The sequence below is a fragment of the Polyergus mexicanus genome, unplaced genomic scaffold, assembly GCF_030449975.1.
Source record: "Polyergus mexicanus isolate NDT 795.1 unplaced genomic scaffold, iyPolMexi1.0 SCAF_9, whole genome shotgun sequence".
In the NCBI taxonomy this organism is placed as follows: Eukaryota; Metazoa; Arthropoda; class Insecta; order Hymenoptera; family Formicidae; genus Polyergus; species Polyergus mexicanus.
Genome location: NW_027223329.1, coordinates 7,744,850 through 7,767,364, shown reverse-complemented (window position 1 = coordinate 7,767,364; position 22,515 = coordinate 7,744,850). Strand labels below are relative to the sequence as shown.

The window sequence follows — 22,515 nt, the reverse complement described above, 5'->3', positions numbered from 1 at the left end:
AGTAATAAAGTTTATTATTATCCTTATTATTATCATTTTATATATACTCTATGTATATATATAGTTATTATTTATATCATTTATATAATTAATATTTATAGAGTAAAATGTACAATGTTTGGAAAAATACATGAACTTTTAGTGCAGACCAGACACATCAGACACTCAAAATCTTCGTTAAATAATACAGAACAGTACGTAAAAAAATCGAAGACGGAATATATTATTGCGATATATTTCATTTTTAAATAATCGAGTTCTTGGGAGATCTCTATCATGAAATTAATATTTATTCGTCTGTATATATAATATTAATAATTTCTCTCTGCTCTCGTAGATAAAAACGATTCTGTGAGACTTCGCTCGTCGTATTTGGCAATCTATCGTTTAGGAAAATCATCTTTTTAGATCGATTCCTCCGATTGAAAGTGAATTTTTTCCAAAGTCAACTTCGCGAAATCGCCGATGAAAGTTATATTACATTATTTTTTTCCGTCGAAAGCGATATATTCGCGATATACATTCTTTTTTCTTCTTTCGTTAAGGCGCGCACCGAAGCGATTCATTATTCTCACTTAAATACACGTAGAACACATTGCACTTAGCTTATCGTTAACATACTTATAAGCTATAGAGTTATTCCATGTTATTCCAAATAAAATGTTTGTGATTTACGAGTTGCGACGTACGCCTTCTACCTTCTCTTTATAGCTATCACGTATTACAAAGGAATACTGGAAAGGAAAAACTTAAAATTTCGCATATATATATACTAAATTGTGATAGCCCCATACGAGAATTGTATTGAATTGTTTTTATATTTATGAAATACGTTATACATTAAAATTTCTGCACGCGCCGCAAGCGTAGCCAATATCAGAAGGAGCTATCACAGCGCAGAACGTGTGTACATCGATTAGACAATTCGTTTAATAATTAATTATCTTGGTCGTGGTTGTTATTGTACAATTTGCTAATTCGCGCAAGCAATGCATGCATGCAATCTCGAGATATAACTATATAGATACGTCGTAAAATATATATATTTACACGTTTTAAATGCGATATCATAAGAAACAGGTTTAGAGCAACGGGATTGTTATGTTTCACGATGAGTATTTTTTTTTTTTTTTTTTTTTTTTTGTGTTTCAGTGTCTCAACCTTAGGTCCAGTCGTTAGACCTAACTAACTAGTGAGGATACGTCATATATATAAACGTGAATCGTATATTAGTGTAAAAACGACGTTAGTCTCACATTATATTATTCATTATCCCGACATACGTTCGTATGTTCACAAATTTGATAAATTTATCCTGTATCAAAGTGTGACAGATTTGGCAAAGATAATAACAAGAGAATACGGGAGAAAAGAGATTCAATAATATTGATTATTAATGCTAATATAAACGTTTGAAGGAAGGAATTTATATTTTTCTTTGCTATAGAGTTTCAATAAATTTTCAGTTTCCTTCAAATCGTCAGTTTCATCAATTAATTCAATATCATTGTTCTTTTCCCGCGGAGAGATATTGATTGAGAATAATTTTATCTGATTTTATCTGAAATATCACAATAAGAAAATATCTAAAAGAAATAAATTACTGATAAATTGCATAATATATCATACGAACAATACACGATAAATTTATTGAGTTTTCTTTACAGAGATGTATATGTATATATGTATATATATTTGTAGACTGATAATATATATAGAGACTTCAAGTTTCACTTGATATGATACAACGTGGTTTATTTCTATATAGAATTATTCTGAACACACGTTTCTATTATACACGTTCTGTCCAACGATTCAAACATGTTCCGCGTAAATGCTCTCTAATAAAGTATAAAATCGGATTCTTATCTTCCCTTAATCTCTATAGGCTAAGGTGTTTTGTTGTCATATATATAAAAAATAAATATAGCTTAGACTAGCACTGTCGGCGATACGCCATTACACAATCAATAGCTGCCGCGAATGTTTTATATATCCTCGTACAATTATAAATTACATAATTACTATAATATATGAACAATTATTCTCTCGATATTCGCACTTTTTCCAACATTTTGTCAAATATTTCTCTTTCACTCTCTCTTTCTCTCCATTACCATGGAAGCATTTTAAATTTCTATATGTATTGCTTATTTAAGTACGTGATATTAGCACCGCAGAATACCTTCGCATAGCGTAGAAAAGTATATATCCATTAAATGTGTCGCGAGAAAAATAATCGGTGTAATGTACAAAAAGCAGGTAACTCTAAAATTATGGTCGTAAAAAGCGAAGACGAAACAAAAATTTGCATTTTATTGTATAATATTGCCAAATTCGATGTCGGGTTCACGTTTCTTTAAAAAAGACCTAAATCTAAAAGAGTATAAATCTTTGTCTTTTGAATCACATCTACGATACTGATGATCGTCATTCAAAAAAACAATATAAATGAAGAGTGGCTCTTTTACGACGATAAGAAAAAATATTAATTCGTGACTTTTCGTGCATAACATGATACAAACAGCATGTTTTGATGTCTTCGAACACGACGTAGAGACAATGCAAGTAGTTTTGATTTTACAGGTTTAAAGCGAATTCGATCATTTCCTATTTTATCGTAATGTATATTGATAAATTAAAATTATACCTGCATTGCGTATTTTAATTCATTCTCAATTCAATTCATATTCAATTGATTATATATGTACATTTGGGGCACATAAAGTATGCTTAACGGGATACATGAGCGTTCCTAAACATCTCCCTGAATAATTTCAATTAAAAGAAGGTAGCAGAGACACTAATATCACGCTTGAATAGTACGCTAAATATAAACGCTTATATTGGTGCGACGCAAGGATACGAAAAATACAAATCCGACTTATATCTTTCTGAGAAATATCGTGAATATCGTGAAAGACGCGTGAACGTATAAGGAATGTAAGAGTAGAGTCGTTACGTCATTAATGAATATTAATATGATACATCGTGCGTAAAAAAAAGAGAGAAAGAAAGAGGAATCTTTATTCTAAAATGATCCATACGAATATACATCTCACGTTTTGCAGCTGCATTATTGTATTTTCCTACTTACACGCTTTGGATACTTTCTACAGACACGCAAATTGTTTATAAAGAGGCGTACTGTTTCATAAGGTACAAAAGGAGCGTGACAGCTGCATAGAGCGCATCATTACTGAATCACGTCCGATGATAATTCACGTACAACATTGTGTGAAAACTGCTATACTATACATGTCTTTCGTAAGCTTTACTTATCGATCATATGCTTTGTCGATCGTTCTAAGTAAGAGATGGAAGTACCCGTGGATGGATGTATAATCGTGTACATCTCCAATTGTGCATTGCAACAGAATGTATCATTGAGCTATTTTAATAGCGATACAGCATCGTTTTGCTCCCTTTCGGCATATATAAATCTTTAAAACTGAATAGATACAAATTTATTTTTAAAAAATAATTGAAAAGTGAGAATTTTTGTCTAATTTAACGATTTTTGGAATTTAGAAATAATTTTTCGGAATTTTATCTAATTTAATTATCTCTCGTTTTCTGAAATGAAGGAAAACGGAATTGTATCGCTAAAAAACAATGGTACAACTTCAAATACAATTATAAATGACTAGTTACACTGATTGCAATAAAAAGGAGAGATTATGTCGGAAATACTGTAGATTAATACACATAATATCGGGGGAAAAAGTCAGCTAAGTACATAATACTACAACTAATACTTTGCAGCTGTCCGTATCTCTTGTAAAATACATAAAATTAGATAATTATATAAATAGTGATTGTTCTTTAATTCGACAACTATCGATTATCCATCTAACAATCTTATACATTTCTATTAATGTATTATACAATAATCGAGCTGCCGATCCGTGTACAATTTAACATGAATTGCTCGTTCAAGTTGCACAAAATTTACGCAATTTTTCATAAGATTCTCTATCGATAGTACTATAATAGACAAATTCTACTGAAACCAATAGAGATACGCGCAATGCATTGTCTGATTTAAGTACGCAAAGAAATACTGATCTCATTCTAATTGGTAAACAATGCGGAATTGACATTCACTCTATTGGCATTTATCACGAACTATAGGAAAAGTAACTTTATAATATTTAAATCCGATTCAAGATCCGACAAAATGTTAATTCCACATTGCGTAGAGCAGTTCTATCCGTTCCGACAAGTTTCTCTGGAATGTTTCGTATTCGCGCCGAGCCAAATATCACTAAAAGTTTCATTACGAGGAACATACGAACGTAAAATTTCGTGCTACAAATACGAGAACTTATAAGTTTCGGGCGGAGATACGATCGAATGATGCGATAGTTATCAAAGAGAAGAAATATCTCCTCTTTAATCTTACAAACGTAATGGAATTGCATGTTACACACACACGTTTATACATCCTCGATAATTCTTCTCTTCCGCAGTCATATAGCCCTTTTTCTCTTTGCATTTTCAAACATACGCATATCGTTAAAATGTCGATTATTATATAAACGTGATAACGGAATGTTTCAATAAACCACAAAGAATATCAAACTGCATAAACACAGAGAGTTAGCCACGAGAATGATAATGTATGATAATTACTATATAACAATATATATTGTTATATATTAATTATCGATAAACAATATTGGTACACATGATGTTCCACTATTGTATCAGCCATAAATTATTAATCGCGGAATTATTTGCGAGTCGATTACCGGAGAGCCAGTCAATTCCAGATAAGGAATTAATTCTTAACAATTGGAATTGATAATGATATATTTCTGCAGTATTTTGCAGAAAAAATACTTACTTTCGGAATAATAGAGTATGCAATTTGAATGCAATCTTCACTCGTGGTGTGTATATTTCTTTACACGCGACATGAATTAAATATTATTACGTTATCAAATTAAAAATCATCTAATCGTCTATTACATTACGAATTTCATTGGATTGTACATGTGTTATATGGAATGTTAATTCCCGGATTTATATTAATGTACTGATGAAAATCGTCCGCGGGAGGCAGTGCTTCAACAACGTGCAATTCGTTTCGAGAATTTTTTCTATCAATCGAATCACGGATTATAAGATCGGATTTTGCAATATTAATCACGATTGTATTACCGAGGATTGTATAAAGAGATCGATTTGCTAGAGATCTCGATAAATAGATGAAACATCGACGAACCCGACGTTCCAGATTCTATCTAGATAATGAGAGCTGCGCGATCTTAAATAAGCCAGTGCTATGACAAGAACTCTCTCTCGAGCTCTGAGATGCTCGGCTTCCTGCTTCTATTCAGACGTCGATTGGCCTGTAACGGCACTGTGACATCCTGGCTCTGACCATGCACCGGAATGTCCAGCAGCGTGTCCCTTACGTGAATGTCGCGTGTCGATGCGACGTCACGATCGAATGTCACTGGCGAAAAGCGTACGCGACTGATGGAAATCTGGCTGTCTTTAGCGGAGACGTAGCTCGAATCCTCGGACGTGAGCGAATCCGGCGGCGTCGGATTCGTCGGTGTCCCCGAGCCAGAATTGTTCTTGCTCACGCTCTTGCTCGGCGAACTGTATGGATTGCTGCTGTAACTGGATCGCTTCAGACTCGAGCGCAGCCGTGTGACCACCTCCAGGTTGCTCGGTCGCTCGCCTGAGTTCGAATTGGAATCAGAATGCGAGTTCTGACGGGTCAGCAACGGCGAACCGTACTCGTGATTGAGTATACTCGTGCCGTATGTCGACACCAAACTAGAAATAACGTTTGATGGTCGCTGGTAATACGGTACAGGCGAATACACGCCGTAATCATCCTCGTCCTCCAGTCGGAACGTCGGATTGACGTTGCTCTGGCTCGATGTACTCGCATTGGAGACGTTCGACGAGGTGCGGTGATGCGTGTAAGGCAAAAGTCTGGAGGACACTGGTCTTGCCGGACTATTTATACTACTCGGATTGTCGTATGCGTGCGGGAATTCGGGACATTCGAGCATCCGATCGCTGAAAGAAAGAAAGAATAAATGATTAGTGATTTAGTCTTTTAACATTATTGATATACCAATTAAAAAGTCTGCCACAAATACACTATTTAAATTTTTAATTTTAAATCGCAAATATTAAAAAATTAGAAATATTAAAATAATTACTCCTCGATAATTATTAAAATAATTGCTGATTTATAAATATATACTTACTGATACTCTGTAGGTACAAAATACGGATCAGGGGGCCGATAATATTCTGATGGAACGACGGAATATACTGGTGGTCCGTAATCCGGGAACGGGGCGACGTTGCCCATGTATATTGTCGGTACCCTCTCCATCCGAGGATCGACACGGGCCGCGTCGTGCGAATAAGCGTCCTCGTTGCTGGTGCTGCTGCTACTCTTTCTTCTTGGGTTCGGTGTCGGAGCGTTAGAGCCCGTTATACTGCTCGTGTAATGCTGCGGCGAATCCGTGAAGCGCAGTGGCTTATCCACCGGCATCGTCGAAGATGGAAGACCAGGCGCTATGCCACCCATGTTGCTTAGGAACGGCCTGTAACATTAATCGCAATCTTGGTAAATATCAGAGAGAGCTCTATGGTTTCGTTAACTAAACTAAACCAACATCTTGTTCAATTATTTTCTTTTTTTCAGGCAGATTACCTGTAATGGTGTGCCCGTCCGTGATAAGTGTTATGCAGGTAGCCGCTATTCGAGCTGAATTCATAATCGGTGCCGAGGTAAGAGTTGCGATTCGATCCGCTGTCCGCTAAAAACCACCATTTGGATTGTTCCTCGCCGTCGCACTCGCCGCCCAATCTGGGATACAACCGCGGATGGATCGGGGATACATTCGACATTCTCACGTCGTAGCCGGCGGCCACGCCGGCCAGCATCGCTGCGATGTCGTACAGGACCAACTCGACTATACTTGGCCTCGATTTCTTCGTCTCGCCATTGTAAAGAGTCGGCATTGGTACTGGCATCGGCATGATGTACGGTCCGGTCAGTCCGGGCTTCAGAGGATGATCTGATGATATCCAGTCAGTCGGCAGATCCGGCGGCACTGTATAATCTATAAAAGATATTCATGTTGTTTTTTTTTATGGGGAAAAGGATGAGGGGAACGACGATAAGCATAACATTCGCGTAGTTTGTTCACGATAATACGCGAAGATAATTGACGGATGAATTATTTTATTTACAAAATATAATGTATATCTGTTTTTCTTGGAATTCGATAGGAATTCTCTGTAGGAATCCGATTGGAAAAATGCTATTGCTTACCTTGCCCGTGCGATTAATCAATTATCTTAATATATTTTATTTGCAATTTACTTTTTACGCTCAAAATTTTTAACATTAAGTAATGCGATAGGATAGCAATTCGCGTGTTTAGTTTTATTAATTGCTCATTATTATCCATGCACACGGACAAGCAATTACATCGTGTCGGAAGATGTTAACTAATTATCTTTATGCGTTAGCTATTTCTACTTTTACATCCTCTAGCGCTAAGAGCAAACAGCCATTATTAAAAATTGTACAATCATTTAATTATAATATTAAAGACATATTTTAAAAATCGGCTAAGCCACCAAAGTATATAATAATCAGATTACAAAAATATATCCCATCAAGACACAAGTTTCATTTTAAATTAATATATGGAGTCCTCAAATATTTTCAATCTGATAATATCAGTCTTAGCCAATTTTTACAGATGGAAGCAAAGTTCAACGTACGCTAAAGAAACATGACAAATTACATTTACTAATCTATTAATTCTTGTACATATAATGTATATATCTTATGTGACACGTTTGGAGATAAATCCACAAGGAATTTCTCACCCACATCTAAAATACGAAACATTAAAAACTTGAAAATAATTTTGTTGCATTGAAAAAATAAAGTATTACAAATACTGTTTTATATATTTTTTTACTTGCGTAAAACTTCTCTTTTTTTATTATATTTTTTTTTATTCGTCGAATTTAAAACAAAACGACAAAGAACAGAATCACATAAAGCGCTGGATTAATTGTAGCAGAAGCACTTAATCAAACGAGGAATGCTTATTGCGTCTATTTCGCTTGTAACTGTAAAATGGAATGTAACAAAATTGCACGCAAGTAATATTTGCTCCTAAGATCTTGGAAAAGAGACAGGAACCAAACCCAATCGGAGTTAACAAGTTAGGATTCCTATTGGAAGCATGCAAGGATCTCTTTTTACGCTCGGCACACTATAATCCTTTTCAAATCAGACGCGTGCTAGTGTGATAGTAGTGCGATAATTGTGAATATAATCCGTTATATTTTCTTCTTGACAAAAGTCTAATAAAATTCCTAAAAGTTGTATCGAAATAAAAAAAGCAGGCATAAGATATATATATATATATATATATATATATATATATATATATATATATTATGCCGATAATTCTCTATATTAATGTCAAATAATAAAATTATACATTATGCTGTGCAGACCGAGCGTAAAAATACAGCAAAACGAAAAAACAAAATTCAACGTGTCGAACTGAAAAGGTTTTATTGAAAAAATTTCTATTTCTAAATACAGGTGTGTATGTGCGTGTGGCTCCGTGTGTTGAATGTGATGTGTGCAAATCTTTGCTCTCGAAAATGCTGAAAGTTTGGTATAACGAATAATACAGAAACGAATATATAACACGCTCTCTAAAAATTGTATTTAACAATTAATAAATTTGCAATCGATCTAAGTGCACATAAGGCAACAAAGTAAGAGGGCTATATTAACAAATATATACTTTTCTCTCTTCTCTTCTCTTCTCTCTCTCTCTCTCTCTCTCTCTCTCTCTCTCTCTCTCTCTCTCTCTGTATATATATATATTACATACTATATAATTTTTTGATTTTTTTTTTCACTATTAAAATTATGACTATGCAGACACATACAACCTGACAACGCTCCAATGTAAAAACAGTTGAAGTTGAACTTTGCGATAATGGACGAAGCGTATGATTTTCTTTCACGTAGTAGTGGGCTGTTAGATCTGCTTGTTAGAAATGTTAAATGTCTTCCAGATAATATCAGAAAAGAACCAACACCAGAAAGACTGCGTATATGTATATATATTTCTATATTCTTTTTTCTCTTATGCGCTCTCTTTCTCTCTCGTTAGATCTCATTGTCAGCTTACTCGAGCTACGAGTATCACATCGCCTTAAATTAGGATAAATAATAATCGTAAATTTTATTTGAAATATAAAAAGAATAAGTCTATGCCCTCTGCATAAACAATTATCAGAAAAGATTGGTGCTTAAATATACTTTGGACACTTTTCGAGGCAATCTTATGTCCGCACCAGCCTACGAATTTTCTCTCCGCGTTTCATACGTACAAGATTAAACTTAAATTTCTAAAATCTGTGGTCCCTCACCGGATTTAATCCGAAGTCCACTTCGCAAGTCAGAATAAGTTCACGCTGCACGACCGGAGACCGAGTTCATCTCAATAAAAATATCTGGACAACAATGTACAAACAAGGATATCGAACATTCACAAGACGCGTACACAGATCGTCCAAAACAAATCTAAAAAATTGTGTCGTTCTCCTATCAATTCTTCGTTGCCAACGATTGATAGAAACGATAAGAAACGAAAACACTATCGATTGGTGTATACATGCATTATCAACTATGTGATCAACCAACTAAGCAATAAACTACATAATAGGGCTCATTGCAAACCATTTAGTTACGAAAGTAAAAAGTGTCTACTTGAGATCTCGTCGCCTTAGCTTTACAATATACGCAATATGAGTCGTCGTTCAGTAAAAAAGAAAAAAAGAAAAAAAATTAGAGTTTGGAATAAAAGTTTAGACAGGAAGAAATATGGGGAAAAATGGAGGAGGGTGGGTCAGGGAAGACATGTCTCAGCAAAATACATAATAACCGTTGCATGAGAAAACTTACGGGTATGGTAGATGCTTTCCTCAGAGAGGCCTGCGATAGAATAGAAACATACGATCAGTACGAAATTCTTCGAATATACCAGTATGTATATGTAAGGAGAAAAGTGCACTGGGGAAGAAAAAAAGAGACATGCCATCGAAATGCGTTTCGAGCAGCAAGCTCTACTTGCGTCCTCATCGAATACAGGATAATCATCGGCTGCATATTTAATGGATACCGCGTTTATACCCTGCAAAAAACTCGTGCGATTTACCGTATCGATAACGTAACTCTAATCGTTTGGAAGAAAAAAGATAGCGGCAGGAACACCCTGTATACAAAAAGTTGCGAGAGTACATCCGTTTTGTCGAAGCCTACTTATCGCTCTTTCTCAGAATTTGTTCAACAGTGAAATTCTTAGTAGACGCGATGTCCATATCTTCGGAGGTCAAAGATAGACAAAGACCGGCTTGATCAATCGGGGGCGACGCGGGCAGACTTCTTTTTGGACTTCTGTAATTGGCACGCGAGCTATGACGATCGCTCCCCTCTTGGAGCGAATTACCGGATGACATTTCGCCGTCTATGCAGCTGCGCAAATACTCGTTACTCCTAGACTTGTGATGCAAAAGGGAATTCATCTCGATGCCGTGATCTAGACGATACGCGGATAGCGCGTCCGGTTCGAAAGCAATCGGCGACCTTTTGTGCCGGGAGATCGTTGCCTCGACATGATACGGTCCTAACGAACTCTTTGATCTCGTGCTATCGTTCGAATGCTCCGAATCAAAGTTGCACAGTTCCGATTCGAGGCTCTCAAAGTCTATCCCCTCGCGCGAGTTTGCCGCAAAATATCTGGGCACCGAGACTTGACCACCGACGTTGCTCAACATCTGATCATCCGAATCGCGACGGTTCAGCTGCGGTATGGATATGACGTTTTCTATGACACTGTACTCTACTTTAACCGTGGCGGTTTTGTCATCGAGCGCGTCCCGGCTGCCCCACGTTCGCATTTTGTTCAACACCCTGAGCGGACTCTTGGAAATGCGCGATTTGTGCTGGGACTGTTGGATCATTTTACTGCCTGTTATGGAATTCTCGGGACTCGACTCTAAACCGTCCTGGTCGTTAATTTTGATAGTAACCGAATTCTTTCTCTCGTCGCTGAGCGGCGAATTCAGGGAGCTCTTACGCGATCCGGACGGCGACCGGAAGAAATCAGCTAGGTACTGTAATCGCGATTCCGAACTGTCACGACGTTTTGATTCTTTCGATTTGCTTCGATCGCGCTTCTTACTCTTGACTCGCTTCGCGGTACCCACCAGAGTGGACGCTACGTTTTGCACGAAATTCGTAGAGCACGAATGCTCCCACTCGGGCGGTGGCCTTTGGTGGCACTTGGATGACGTGGTTTTCGATGTAGCAACCGGGCAACTGATGGGCGCTCGTTGTCCTATTATCGCGGTTTTTACGGGGTAATCATCGTTGATTACCGACGGTAATCCTTTTACGTTTTTTACGGGTTCCTCCGGAAAATGGGTTTTATGATTGTTCGGCGAGGGATTTTTATTATGCAGAACCACGGACTCGTATATGTCGTTGTCCAGAATGACAAAGTCCTCGTCTATGTTGGGCGTATAACGCATACCTTGCACGATGTTGTCGAACGAACTTTGCGGCGTTATATCGTTATAACTACTACTACTACTACTACAACCCGGCTGATTGTCTATCAGATTATTGGCCGAGGAGTACAATTTTCTGGTGGTTGGGTTACCTATTTCCTGTAGAAGCGGGGAGCGATGCGCGTTCGCCAACAGGGCTGTACGCAGCGGTGTCTTTTCAAGATCTGGCGCGGAACGGGACCAGCGTTTGCCGCCAGGGGAGGCGGGATTCGGCGGCTGGGTGATAATAGCCCCGCGTTCACGTTGATGTAGCGTTGACGGTCCCCAAGTCTTACCCTTAACTCCATCCGCCGGTACTAAACGGAGAAAGAAAAAAAAAACAGAATGCTACTCACTACGATACCAACTACTTTTCTCTTCTCCTTTGCTTATTCAGCACGTAGGGTAGATAAGATAAACCTTCTTTACGGATATACTCTTCAGTAAGCGACTGTATATGTAAAATATAATTGTGCACAGTAATTTCAGTAATTGATGTGTGTGTATGTGTATATATACACACTTGTACAATAATAAGACACTCTAGCTCAAAGTAATTTTTACAAAAGAAAAGGAAATTTATAACAATAATTGTGCACACCATGCCGAAAAAAGTATCAATACGAATAAAAATACAAAGTGTCTACCATAATACAAACAGTGTAACACTCAAATTATTCAATTACAATTTCTAATGCGTTTGATTTGCTCATAAAGTCACTCAAAATTGCACAATACATCGTCATAATCACGGTACTACTGAAAGCGATATTTTATAATGAAAAAACTACTCACATGCGATCGCTCTGAGTCTCGGAATGCTGGGTGAGCCTGGTGGACTGTTAGGTCTCGACGGATTCCTCACTTTGCCTCGATCTAAGGCAGTGTGCTGAACGGTGATGGTGTGACGAAAATCTAAACAATATGTTCCCGATCATTAATCCAAATATACAATATGATACACTGTTTCTAATGTGTGTGTGTGTGTGTGTATGTGTGTGTGCGTATGTATTTAAATAAAAGATAGAATTATTATATATAAGAGTAACGCAATAAAGTTTATAAGATATTTACGGCGCTGCGCGATATCAATTGTAACAGTGAATAAAAATGTAGAAAGAATAAACAATTTTCATACCTGATGGTGCACTAATGTTGCTTCCAGGTTCTTTCTTATTTAATCTTAATCGCGATTTTTTAAATTTGCCGCGTCTCTTGTTTGGTGTAGGTGTGTTTTGCTGTTGTATGATCATTACAGTAAGTTCCCGCTCCAAAAGATCTATCTCGCGCGCGGCCAATTCTTGTTCTCGCATTCTCAAGTTTTCCTCGTGCTGTCTCTGTTGCACTTGTGCCTTCGTGAGTTCCTCTTCTCTACAGCGCAGCTCCTTGTAAATAAAATTTAAAAAACACGTTAACAAATTAATTTTCTAAATTTAATTACCATAGACGTGCTCAGAGTTTTTATCATACTTAAAATAATTCATTCAACGCATAAAAAATAAAAAAGGACAGATATGTAATACTTTTTGTAATACTAATTTCTTAATTAAAACTCTTTTGTTTTGTCTTACCTCTTCTAAAGAACGGCATGCCTTTGTAAAGCATTTAAAAACGATTGTAAGCATTATTCATTTATTATGTTTATATGCGTATAAAAATCATATTTTATATGAATAAAATTATTTATGAAAAAATACAATGACATGATTGATCAAATGATTTCAATTATCATTGTACATAATATTAAATGTATACCTTTTCCTTCATGCGCAATCCGTGCAGAACTTCTTCGATTTCCAGCCTCCAATCTTCCTGCATCGTGTGAAAAGATTCGTGTGGTGTTGCCGCAAATGCATTGCATACCTCATCCAAAGCTATTAAAATATCCGCAAATCCAGGACGAGCATGACTATCCGATGCCCAACATTCTGTATAACGATTATATTTAATATAATTGTTCAACTCAATAAGACATTGTAGCATTTGAGAAAAAAACCTTTTCTTGTTGTTAATCTATTACTTGTCATATTGTTAATATATTACCTTCCATGAGGACCCTCCAGGGTTGAGGGCAAGTAGATGGAATAGGTAAAGTCAACTTATTGACGGCGACACCATATGCTACAGCTAGAGCATCGATACCCTTGTATGGTGTTTCCCCCGTCAAAAGTTCCCATAACAGCACACCATAACTATCAATAAATATTATAAATACTCTAATAAATATTAGAACAAATAGATAAATAAGTGAGAAAAAGGAAAGTTTTTTTATGCTTTAGATAATAACAAAGCTGACAATGCACATGTAAAAATACTAACCTCCATACATCACTGGCTTTACTAAAGATGCTCTTTTTAATAACTTCTGGAGCCATCCAAGCGTATGTGCCAGCCGCCGACATACGAGTCGTTTTATAAACTTCCCTCGCCAATCCAAAGTCTGTGATCTTCAGAGTTTTGTGTTGAAAGTCATCATTTTCAATTGGCTCACTCAGTAATACTGTGTCAACATAAAAATCAATTCAGAGTAAAAATGTAACACAAGTTGTTACTGTACACGCATTATCAATTAATATTAAAATATCTTACCATTGGAACTTTTTAGATCTCTGTGAATAAGACTTATAGGAGCCTTGTTGTGAAGATAATCCATGCCCCTAGCAATTTGTATCGCCCAATCGACTAACACACTGGGCCTTATTTTCCTGCCACTAAGGACTCTATTAAGACTGCCGCCACGAGCATACTCCATTACAAGACACATATTAGGCATCTTTAAGCACACTCCTTCCAATTGCACAATATTTTCATGTTTTAACAACCAAAATAACTTTGCTTCCTGTCGTACATTTTCTAATGTTACACTGGGTTCCTCGCCAGCATCTTGGCGCGCAGCTTTCACGGCTACCTCGCGTTTCTTCCAAATACCCCTAAAAATAAACATACAATTTCATTAAAGAAATATACTGAAAAAAATTTGTATATCTCAAAATTACTTTTGAATCAGGATAGAGAATCTATCACAGAATCTTTTCCATGAAACATTTCTAAAATATAATAATGAAGCCTATATACCTATATACTTTTCCAAATCCTCCGACTCCTATAACTTCTTCCAGGTGCAACTCCTCAAAATCGATTTCAATAGGTTGGACTTTATCGATCACCGTCGAAACTCGATCGATACTTTCTGATTCTGCGACGAAATTGGCTGGAAAAATTCCAACTTTCCCACGAATTTTTCCGGTCCACCATCCCTCGTCGCCTGAGATTTTTGCATCCTTAGATAAAACCTATAGTAAAAAATAACAATTGTATTTGCGTGTTCTAATATAAAATAATTCTGGAATAATATCTGAAAGTAAAGTCACCTCAACAGTTTCCCCCCTCTGAAGGGATAACTCGTCTTCACCCTGAGCAACATAATCAAAAAGGGCTGTGAAGATAATGGTACTATTGTCTTGTCGCGATTGAGAAGAGGAATGTGTGCCGTGAGAGGGACTAGTCTGTTGAGAGATAGTTCTTGCAGTTCCACCACTATGCGTATCAGAAACACTGCTATCCGACATATTGTTGTTGGATGTACGTCCATATATGTATCCGTAACTGCAAGAAAAATGTATCGCAGACATATATCGCTGGAGATACACAGACTTTGTCATACTTCAGAGAGAGAGAGAGAGAGAGAAAGAGAGAGAACGTATCCTTGTTTACCTAGTGGTATGACTATTAGTTCTGCTATTGTGCTGATATCGCGGCGACGAATTGGCCGTGTTCGGACTATGAGGATGTGAGGAGCCATTCTCTGGATAGAGTAGGAAACGCTCGCTCCGATGACGAGCGTCCGGTTGTCCGTGGTCCATCAAGGTAGACAAGCCTCTCGCCGATAGCCCGGCTGGCGGCATATGGCTCGACACTCTCCTCGCTCCTCTCTTCTGTAGCGTAAATCACACCCTCTTTCCCTCTCTTTAACCGCACGTGAGGATATCCTCGTTCACAGGGATACAAGATACCGTGATTACGTTTCTCTTACTACTTTCCGTTTACCTTACTATTTATTCTACTTGTCTTACCGCAATTAAGTAAGCACGTATACGATTTAGAACTGCGAAATGTTATCGTTCTGTCGCGAGACGCATCTTCGGCAACAACGCGCGGTCCCGAATGCTGCGGAACACACGTCACAGTTCGCGTTCACATCGAGTTCACAACACTCCGGATCCTCTCGTCGACCGCGGGTAATAAAACGGCGAGTGCGAAATCGAGTCGTTATCGTCACCACCGCGTCGCTTTCCATCGGAAAAAACGACGATATTTATACTAGAAAAAAAACGATGCCGTTCCCCGCTTAAAAGCATCCCGCGCGTAAAAACAATTTCATCATCGGGGAGATCGTCGGGACCGGCATTCTGAGGCGCGTGTCCGCGGACGGCGACGCACGGGGGAGGTGGGGAGGGGGACCGCGCGGGGGGTCCCCGTACGTCTTATCACGGGATACGCTCACCGCTCGGGTCAACTCGGCGACGAGACGCGGAGATTCCGGAGGCCGCGGCACGCTCTCGACGAAATCACACTCACGGGCAGATCTCGCGTCAGGGTGTATATACCCACAAGCCCACTCTGTGTTGACGGGGCTATCGTGTTTCTTCGTCGCCCAGGTCGCTCCTGTCGAGCGAGCAGCTGACTCAAATGAGATTCAAGCAGACACGCTCCGAGGCCCCGTGGACGCGACGCACCGCGTCAGCCCGCAGCTCGCGTATGTCCGATGCCAGCCACATTTAACGATGGAAAACGGAGCAGCGCTCATAGCAATAACCTAACGGACGCCATGTTTCGTACGACGGCCCCCGCCATCGACAGGCGCTCGTAGACGATCGCCATGCTGCTGATTTCGGCACAGTTTCGGCGTCCAGCAGCGCTTCTGTCGTTCCGAGCGAGAACTATCGACAGCCATATTTTGGCGGCAATTTCGAACGACACTTCGGAGATCTCTTTCGAATTGTATGTATGTATGTAAGAGAAATGTTCAATAAAAGTTTTGATACATCGCGAAATATAATTAGATGCTAATAACATAGATTAATGTAAATTCCTATCTCAATATACTTTGTGTGTTCGTTTTAAATAATATATTTTATTTAAGTGTTCTAATTCTCTTGCTCCAATCAAATTTCAGATATTTACAGATATCTTCGCAGCGAGATTTCTTAATTATATAGTTGAGTTTCCACTAATTTCAGGATCAGCTTCGCTCCTACATATTATAGAGATACGTCTACTTTTTGGTACATGTCGTCCCTCAAAATATGATTCTTCAGATTTGAGGATTTCATGATTGTACTTGTATCTTGCAACACCGCTAAAATATATGAAAATATACTTATGAATACTTGATAATAATGAACAAAATATGATAAATTGAGAAAGAGAACCTCATAATATATAAAGATCTCCTTGGTAGCAAGAAACACTCGATGCATTCTTTCTCATGTCCTTCCATTGTCAACTTCATCACACTGTCAGTCAGCAAACTTAATCCTGCAATAATGTCCCCACAGAACTGTAAAATATTTTGACAAAAATATATAAAGGCATTGATAAAAAAAGGCTATAAGAAAAATTAAAATAATCTTTTATTACCCTGACACTGTCGATATGTGGTTTTATCCATCCTTCGGAGGCTAAATCTAATATATGTACAAGGGAGAGCTGCGTCATTTCAAGTGGAAATGCTTCCTTACGAACTCTGTCAAGAATTTGAGAACTATCCTTGCTCCATTTTTTCCATTCTGTCTCTCTATAACCATGTATCGCCTACAAAAGACAGATCAAAATACACGATATCCAAGAAATTAAAATTAAATATTTCTATATATATAGTGTTAATCAATCTCATTTCACTAACATTATCCCAATGTGAATATTCATAACGTAATCGTTTCATGTAAGGATCAACCTCCTGTATCAGGATATCTTCCTCTTTCTCGCTAATAAAATGCGGAAGGACTTTCATGGTGTTATATAATTCTATTTTCCAATCCTTGGGAACAATTCCATTCGATTCTTTCATACATGAATTAGAACTGACAATATGTTTTGAGCTAGTGTGACAAAGCGCTCTATTTACATTGTGAAATGATAAACGCAACGCCATTTCCTATATAGATTTGAATTTTTTTACTGAATATAATCAAGACAGATCACACAAACTGAAAATTAAACATTCATTTTGATGACTTCTAAAGCTTTCCTTTTTTAAACATTATTATCAAAATCGAGCAAACCACTATCTAACTCATAAAACCGTGCATCTTGTGTAACTACACACAATACTAATCAGATAAAAATTAAAAAACAAATTTGATTTTCTTTATAATTGCATGTATCAATCACCAATTCTCATTATCTTTGAACAGCACATATGTAGGTTATGTGTTCAAACAATTTGATAATTCTGAGAAAACTACAAGTATCATTTTTCATTTACTTCATTTCACTGTCAACTTTCAAAAGAGCTAAAAATGCATGTATAAACAAAAAAATTAAAGTTTAAATATTATATATATTTGCGTGAAATATTATCGTTTATTTTCATGACGTATATTGTTAAGTTAAAAGCGTATTATAAGAAACGAATGTCTTTCGCCTAGCATTCGAGATGATTTTTTTTTTAACATGTATATATTTTTTTTTTAATATGGAACTCTCATATCATGTATATTACGATAACACGAATCTGTCGCCTTGCAGCGAGTATAGTTGTATCGACTAGTACGTATAGTTTAAAAAAAAAGAGAGAGAGAAAAAGGAGTAATTTATAATCAATCTTTATTTAGGAATATACTCTTTTCAAAACCAACTTGTGATTGATCTTCAATAAAGGTATGTGTGTATGGGTATATATATGTATGTATGTATAAGCTGTGTTATATATAAAATTTCCATAATGTATGTAATTACAGGATTCAATTTGCAATGACGCAACTATATAAAGACGAGTTTTTCTTCTTAACAGTTTACAGGATACGAATACAACCCAAAGATATAAATGTAACTTCACCCTTTCCGCTCTACTTAATGTTAAGTATTAGTTAGATTCACAATTGAGGAATAGCTAGAGTCGCGCAAATATTACATACAATATTTTCAGTTTTAATATTGAAAATATGATTATTGATATTAATATATATTAATATAAATTAAATTGAAAATTTAATAAATGAATTACATATGAATAAAAATCCGATAAAACTCAACATGTAAATTATAAAAACGTTTAACTCTGTTCCAAGTAACTACGAGTATATATCATCACTATAGTTATTGAAGTGTTTGCTTTTAAGCATTTTCGTCGATAATATACTAGTTTTCATTTCTATTTCTTTATCTTTTTAAATGTAAACGATACGACGGATTATAGTTTAAACTGTTTTTCTGTTGTACATTTTGGTTACAATTCAATATGCAGAAAATACAAATATAAAGTTTCTGTATAAATCTGCAAATTAATATTTCTCTGCGTTTATTTAGGCGACTAGAATGTATGAATATGTGAAAAGTCGCTACATAAAATCGTCATATTCATCATATACATAATCACCATATTCGCTTAACAAGGTGTTGTCGCCCTCGATTTTGAGCTTGGCTTTTCCTTTTCCCTTACTCTTTTTAGCCTTCTCGCCCTTTTCCATCTTTTGCTTTTCGATAAGTAAGTTGTCAACTATAGTTTTCACCTTTTTCAAGTAATTTGACGATACTGAAATAAACATTGTTCGAATATAAAATGCTGGTGTTATAGATTTGTGATAAAAATAATATCATATCCCAAATGTTTTTTAAAATATCAACTATTAATAAAGATATACTAACAATTAAGAGCAATGGATTTTATAAGCTCTTCTGCAAATGCTGGAAATTCTGCGTGTTTGTTAAATTGATTAATTTTTTGCGAAAGTATCGTGCCAAATCGCTCAAACTCTTCTTTTGTATCGGGTATCATGGTATCAATCGACTCATTTGCTACCTCTGTCACACCTGTCACACCTGTAATGTAAAATTGTTAATTGATATACATACACATATGTTAGAACTTTGTTATATATATATATATATATATAATAAATTAATACAATAAAATATCAAAAATAATAAAATTTCAATAAAATAATATTTCTCATAACTTTCATAGTTCATTCTATTTTGATAAATATTAGATTGATTATAATATAACATTATGTAAAAAATTTTTCATTAATATGTTACATATTTATACTTCAATAGAAAAAATACATGCAAAAGAGAAATACTTGTTATATACATTATATTGTAAATATGATATTGCATTTCTCAAATGATTGTGCATTCGAACAGATTTTGTTTAGCATCCTGTATATTGCATATATGCATCAAAAGAATTGATCAGGAACGGTACAGGAGACAGATAACAGATGAGAGATAAGGTTACAAAAAACTAATGCAACAATACAAAAACACAATTTGCATAGAATAGCAATTTTTATTAAAATACAACAACATCAGTAATAAATTTAAATATATAGATTGTAATAAATTTAAATGTTTGTATATATTCTCTTTCTCTCTGTCTGTCCCTTGTGTCTGATACAGTTCCTATCATGAATCAATTATAAATCTAATATGGCTAGATAATGGTAATATAATTTATATATAAAGCGACATTATGTCACAAAATTGTTAAATTAATGTTAATAAAAATATTCCATGAGACACACATTCACATATTTCATATATGTGTATGTATATGTAGCCTTGTATTTAACCCTTTTTTAATGATAAAATTTGTAATACTCTACAATTTACTCTACAATTTGGTGCATATGACAATTCGCATTATTGCCACAACACAAATAGTTAGTATAACATTAATATTTGTTAATTTTTCAATTATCACATTTGTAGAAAAATAATAGCTATTATCATTATCGCAAAACAAAGATGCTTACACCATCTTATGCATATTTTTAAAAAATGCAGTCATTTAATGTAATATAATTATAAACAATACTATAATGATAATATACACTTATGTCGGCAAAGATATAATGAAGAGAATTTATGCACTCTCTTAAAAGTTGTTTTTATCAAATTAAATATCTGACATCTATGTAATATCTTTTAAGAAAATGAAAGGACTTTTTTTTAGACATCAATTAAAAATTATATATATTGATGAAAGTGATACCAATCAAATCTTTCATTCGTAAGGAAAATCATTTCTTATCTCTTTTATGTGGTTTACGATCACTAAAGTCTACTAAATTCGACAAACCAAAAGTTTCCATCGCCAGTCGTAAATCTGCCTCCTCTTGCAACCTTTGACGTCTTAATAATTCAAGTCGCCTTTCTTCTGGTGTAAGTGCTTCCTCCTTTTCTTTTGCTTTCCTTTCAGCTTCCTCCTTTGCTTTTTTCTGAAATAATAGCTATTAATAATTTTTTACAAATATATAAACAAAATCGCAAACAATATATAGGGCTTTATAATTTAAAAAAATCAAAACAAACCTCACGCTCCTCGATTCTTTCAGCTAAAGCTTTTTTAGGTTTTGACTTTGTTTTTGGTGCTTCTGCTGGTTTCTCTACATCTTTCTTTTCTTCTTCAACATCTTCCCAGCTGTCCTATTGAATTATTTAAGTTAAGCAAATAAAAAGAAATAATTATTAATGTTTTGTATTATTCTTGTTATCAAAAATAAAAGAAATAATTATAATAGTTTTTATGTTTCTCTCTCTCTTGTTGTACATATATAATATTCTATAAGAAATTATCATGTAACACAGAGTTTTATAGAATATTTAATAAACATTTACAAAGCAACATATAGATATTTTGATGTATTAGAATTTTAATATGTACTTATAGCACAGTAATAAAATGTAAGATGTAAGAAAGAATAAGATTATTAAATTTTATATTCTCATGAATTGTATTAAATGTATATCGTACTCATATTTATTGATAAATATATATTGATATATGTCATTAATTGTATATATATTAAGTATACATACAAGAAATATATACATTTCATAGAGAGACCAAGTATATATTGTATTTTTATCAATTATAAATACAGATGTATAAATAAAATATATATAACAATGAATCGGTTTTTATTCGTATATTTAAATAATACTATTTTAAATATATGATACACAAATATACATCCATACATATATATACATATATATGTATATATATTTCTCATTTTACAAATCGTATATCTATAAAACACCACGTGTTATTCCGACGAAAAGTACGTACGACAAAGTTACAAGAAATTTAAAAGAGAGATCGCATTAATCAGCATGACAAGAGACAAGATGGTATGGTACAGAACATGTGTTCATCGCCAAAAGGTTAAGTACGGAATCGCACGCGGCAATTTTACTAGAAGGACGAGCGTCACGCGTGACGTACGCAAAGAAAATCGTTTTACCTTGACGTCTTCCTCCTCGTCCTCGCCTTCCCATTTGTTCGATCTCATCGCGAGATCGAATTTCTCCTCGACATTGTCCACATCTGTAAAGGTGCACAAGAGGCGAGGAGGTTAAAATTAGTTTCCGTCGAGAACATAAATCGCTCGCTAGCGAAAATTACGCGCGGCTAAATTGAGTCGTTCCCGCGCCAGCTACGTACCCCATTCCTCATCCATAATTCTCGTCGATTATTTGTCACGTGTCGTTCCTATGGATAAGCGGAAAACCTGCCACACGAACGTCGAAACACGAGATACAACTGGAATCAAACGGGCCATCACGAAGGAAGCGTGCCAGCGTTGTCTCATCGCTCCTCGCACGAACGATCGAATGCGCATGCGCGACGACCGATCGAGAAAGGGT

General features: G+C 35.7%; 3 protein-coding genes across 6 annotated transcripts; all 3 read right to left on the bottom strand.

Annotated features, from left to right (window-relative positions):
- Positions 1 to 52: 52 nt before the first annotated feature.
- LOC138936627 (mitogen-activated protein kinase kinase kinase 11) lies at positions 53 to 16,584 on the bottom strand. 3 transcript variants are annotated; one of them, XM_070302185.1, is made up of 15 exons: positions 15,352 to 16,584; positions 15,009 to 15,243; positions 14,713 to 14,930; positions 14,227 to 14,567; positions 13,957 to 14,137; positions 13,681 to 13,829; positions 13,393 to 13,565; positions 13,209 to 13,229; positions 12,776 to 13,022; positions 12,433 to 12,552; positions 11,751 to 11,954; positions 9,992 to 10,021; positions 6,692 to 7,103; positions 6,237 to 6,581; positions 53 to 6,042 (listed from the first exon to the last, which is right to left on the bottom strand). In XM_070302185.1, exons 1-15 carry the CDS (start codon positions 15,540 to 15,542, stop codon positions 5,289 to 5,291), a joined length of 3,621 nt encoding a protein of 1,206 aa, XP_070158286.1. In that variant the 5' UTR covers positions 15,543 to 16,584; the 3' UTR covers positions 53 to 5,288. The 3 variants fall into 3 exon arrangements, with proteins under 3 accessions (XP_070158286.1, XP_070158288.1, XP_070158287.1); XM_070302187.1 differs by lacking the exon at positions 9,992 to 10,021; XM_070302186.1 differs by lacking the exon at positions 13,209 to 13,229 and having other exon boundaries at positions 54 to 6,042; positions 15,352 to 16,583.
- A 173-nt stretch (positions 16,585 to 16,757) lies between these two features.
- Positions 16,758 to 18,263, bottom strand: LOC138936302 (alpha-ketoglutarate-dependent dioxygenase alkB homolog 7, mitochondrial). Its single transcript, XM_070301579.1, has 4 exons — positions 17,543 to 18,263; positions 17,278 to 17,451; positions 17,070 to 17,197; positions 16,758 to 16,996 (listed from the first exon to the last, which is right to left on the bottom strand). The coding sequence occupies exons 1-4, from the start codon at positions 17,789 to 17,791 to the stop codon at positions 16,849 to 16,851; spliced, it is 699 nt and encodes a 232-aa protein (XP_070157680.1). The 5' UTR covers positions 17,792 to 18,263; the 3' UTR covers positions 16,758 to 16,848.
- Positions 18,264 to 18,491: 228 nt separating this feature from the next.
- On the bottom strand, positions 18,492 to 22,483 carry Eif3j (eukaryotic translation initiation factor 3 subunit J). Of its 2 annotated transcripts, none has more exons than XM_070301577.1 (6): positions 22,313 to 22,483; positions 22,113 to 22,195; positions 21,178 to 21,291; positions 20,945 to 21,095; positions 19,507 to 19,680; positions 18,492 to 19,393 (listed from the first exon to the last, which is right to left on the bottom strand). In XM_070301577.1, the coding sequence occupies exons 1-6, from the start codon at positions 22,326 to 22,328 to the stop codon at positions 19,200 to 19,202; spliced, it is 732 nt and encodes a 243-aa protein (XP_070157678.1). In that variant the 5' UTR covers positions 22,329 to 22,483; the 3' UTR covers positions 18,492 to 19,199. The 2 variants fall into 2 exon arrangements, with proteins under 2 accessions (XP_070157678.1, XP_070157679.1); XM_070301578.1 differs by having other exon boundaries at positions 18,495 to 19,393; positions 20,945 to 21,083; positions 22,313 to 22,478.
- Positions 22,484 to 22,515: the final 32 nt, after the last annotated feature.

Coding starts and splice junctions, on each gene's coding strand:
- LOC138936627 (XM_070302185.1), bottom strand. CDS start 15,542: ATGCCGCCAGCCGGGCTATCGGCGAGAGGCTTGTCTACCTTGATGGAC. Junction 14,568..14,712: donor GGATTTGGAAAAGTATATAG/GTATATAGGCTT, acceptor GTTTATTTTTAG/GGGTATTTGGAAGAAACGCG. Junction 7,104..9,991: donor GGAAAGCATCTACCATACCC/GTAAGTTTTCTC, acceptor TATCTTTTATAG/ATTATACAGTGCCGCCGGAT.
- LOC138936302 (XM_070301579.1), bottom strand. CDS start 17,791: ATGGCGTTGCGTTTATCATTTCACAATGTAAATAGAGCGCTTTGTCAC. Junction 17,452..17,542: donor AATATTCACATTGGGATAAT/GTTAGTGAAATG, acceptor TGTCTTTTGTAG/GCGATACATGGTTATAGAGA. Junction 17,198..17,277: donor CACATATCGACAGTGTCAGG/GTAATAAAAGAT, acceptor AATATTTTACAG/TTCTGTGGGGACATTATTGC.
- Eif3j (XM_070301577.1), bottom strand. Junction 19,681..20,944: donor ACTGGCGATGGAAACTTTTG/GTTTGTCGAATT, acceptor TTTACATTACAG/GTGTGACAGGTGTGACAGAG. Junction 19,394..19,506: donor AAAATCCATTGCTCTTAATT/GTTAGTATATCT, acceptor TGTTTATTTCAG/TATCGTCAAATTACTTGAAA.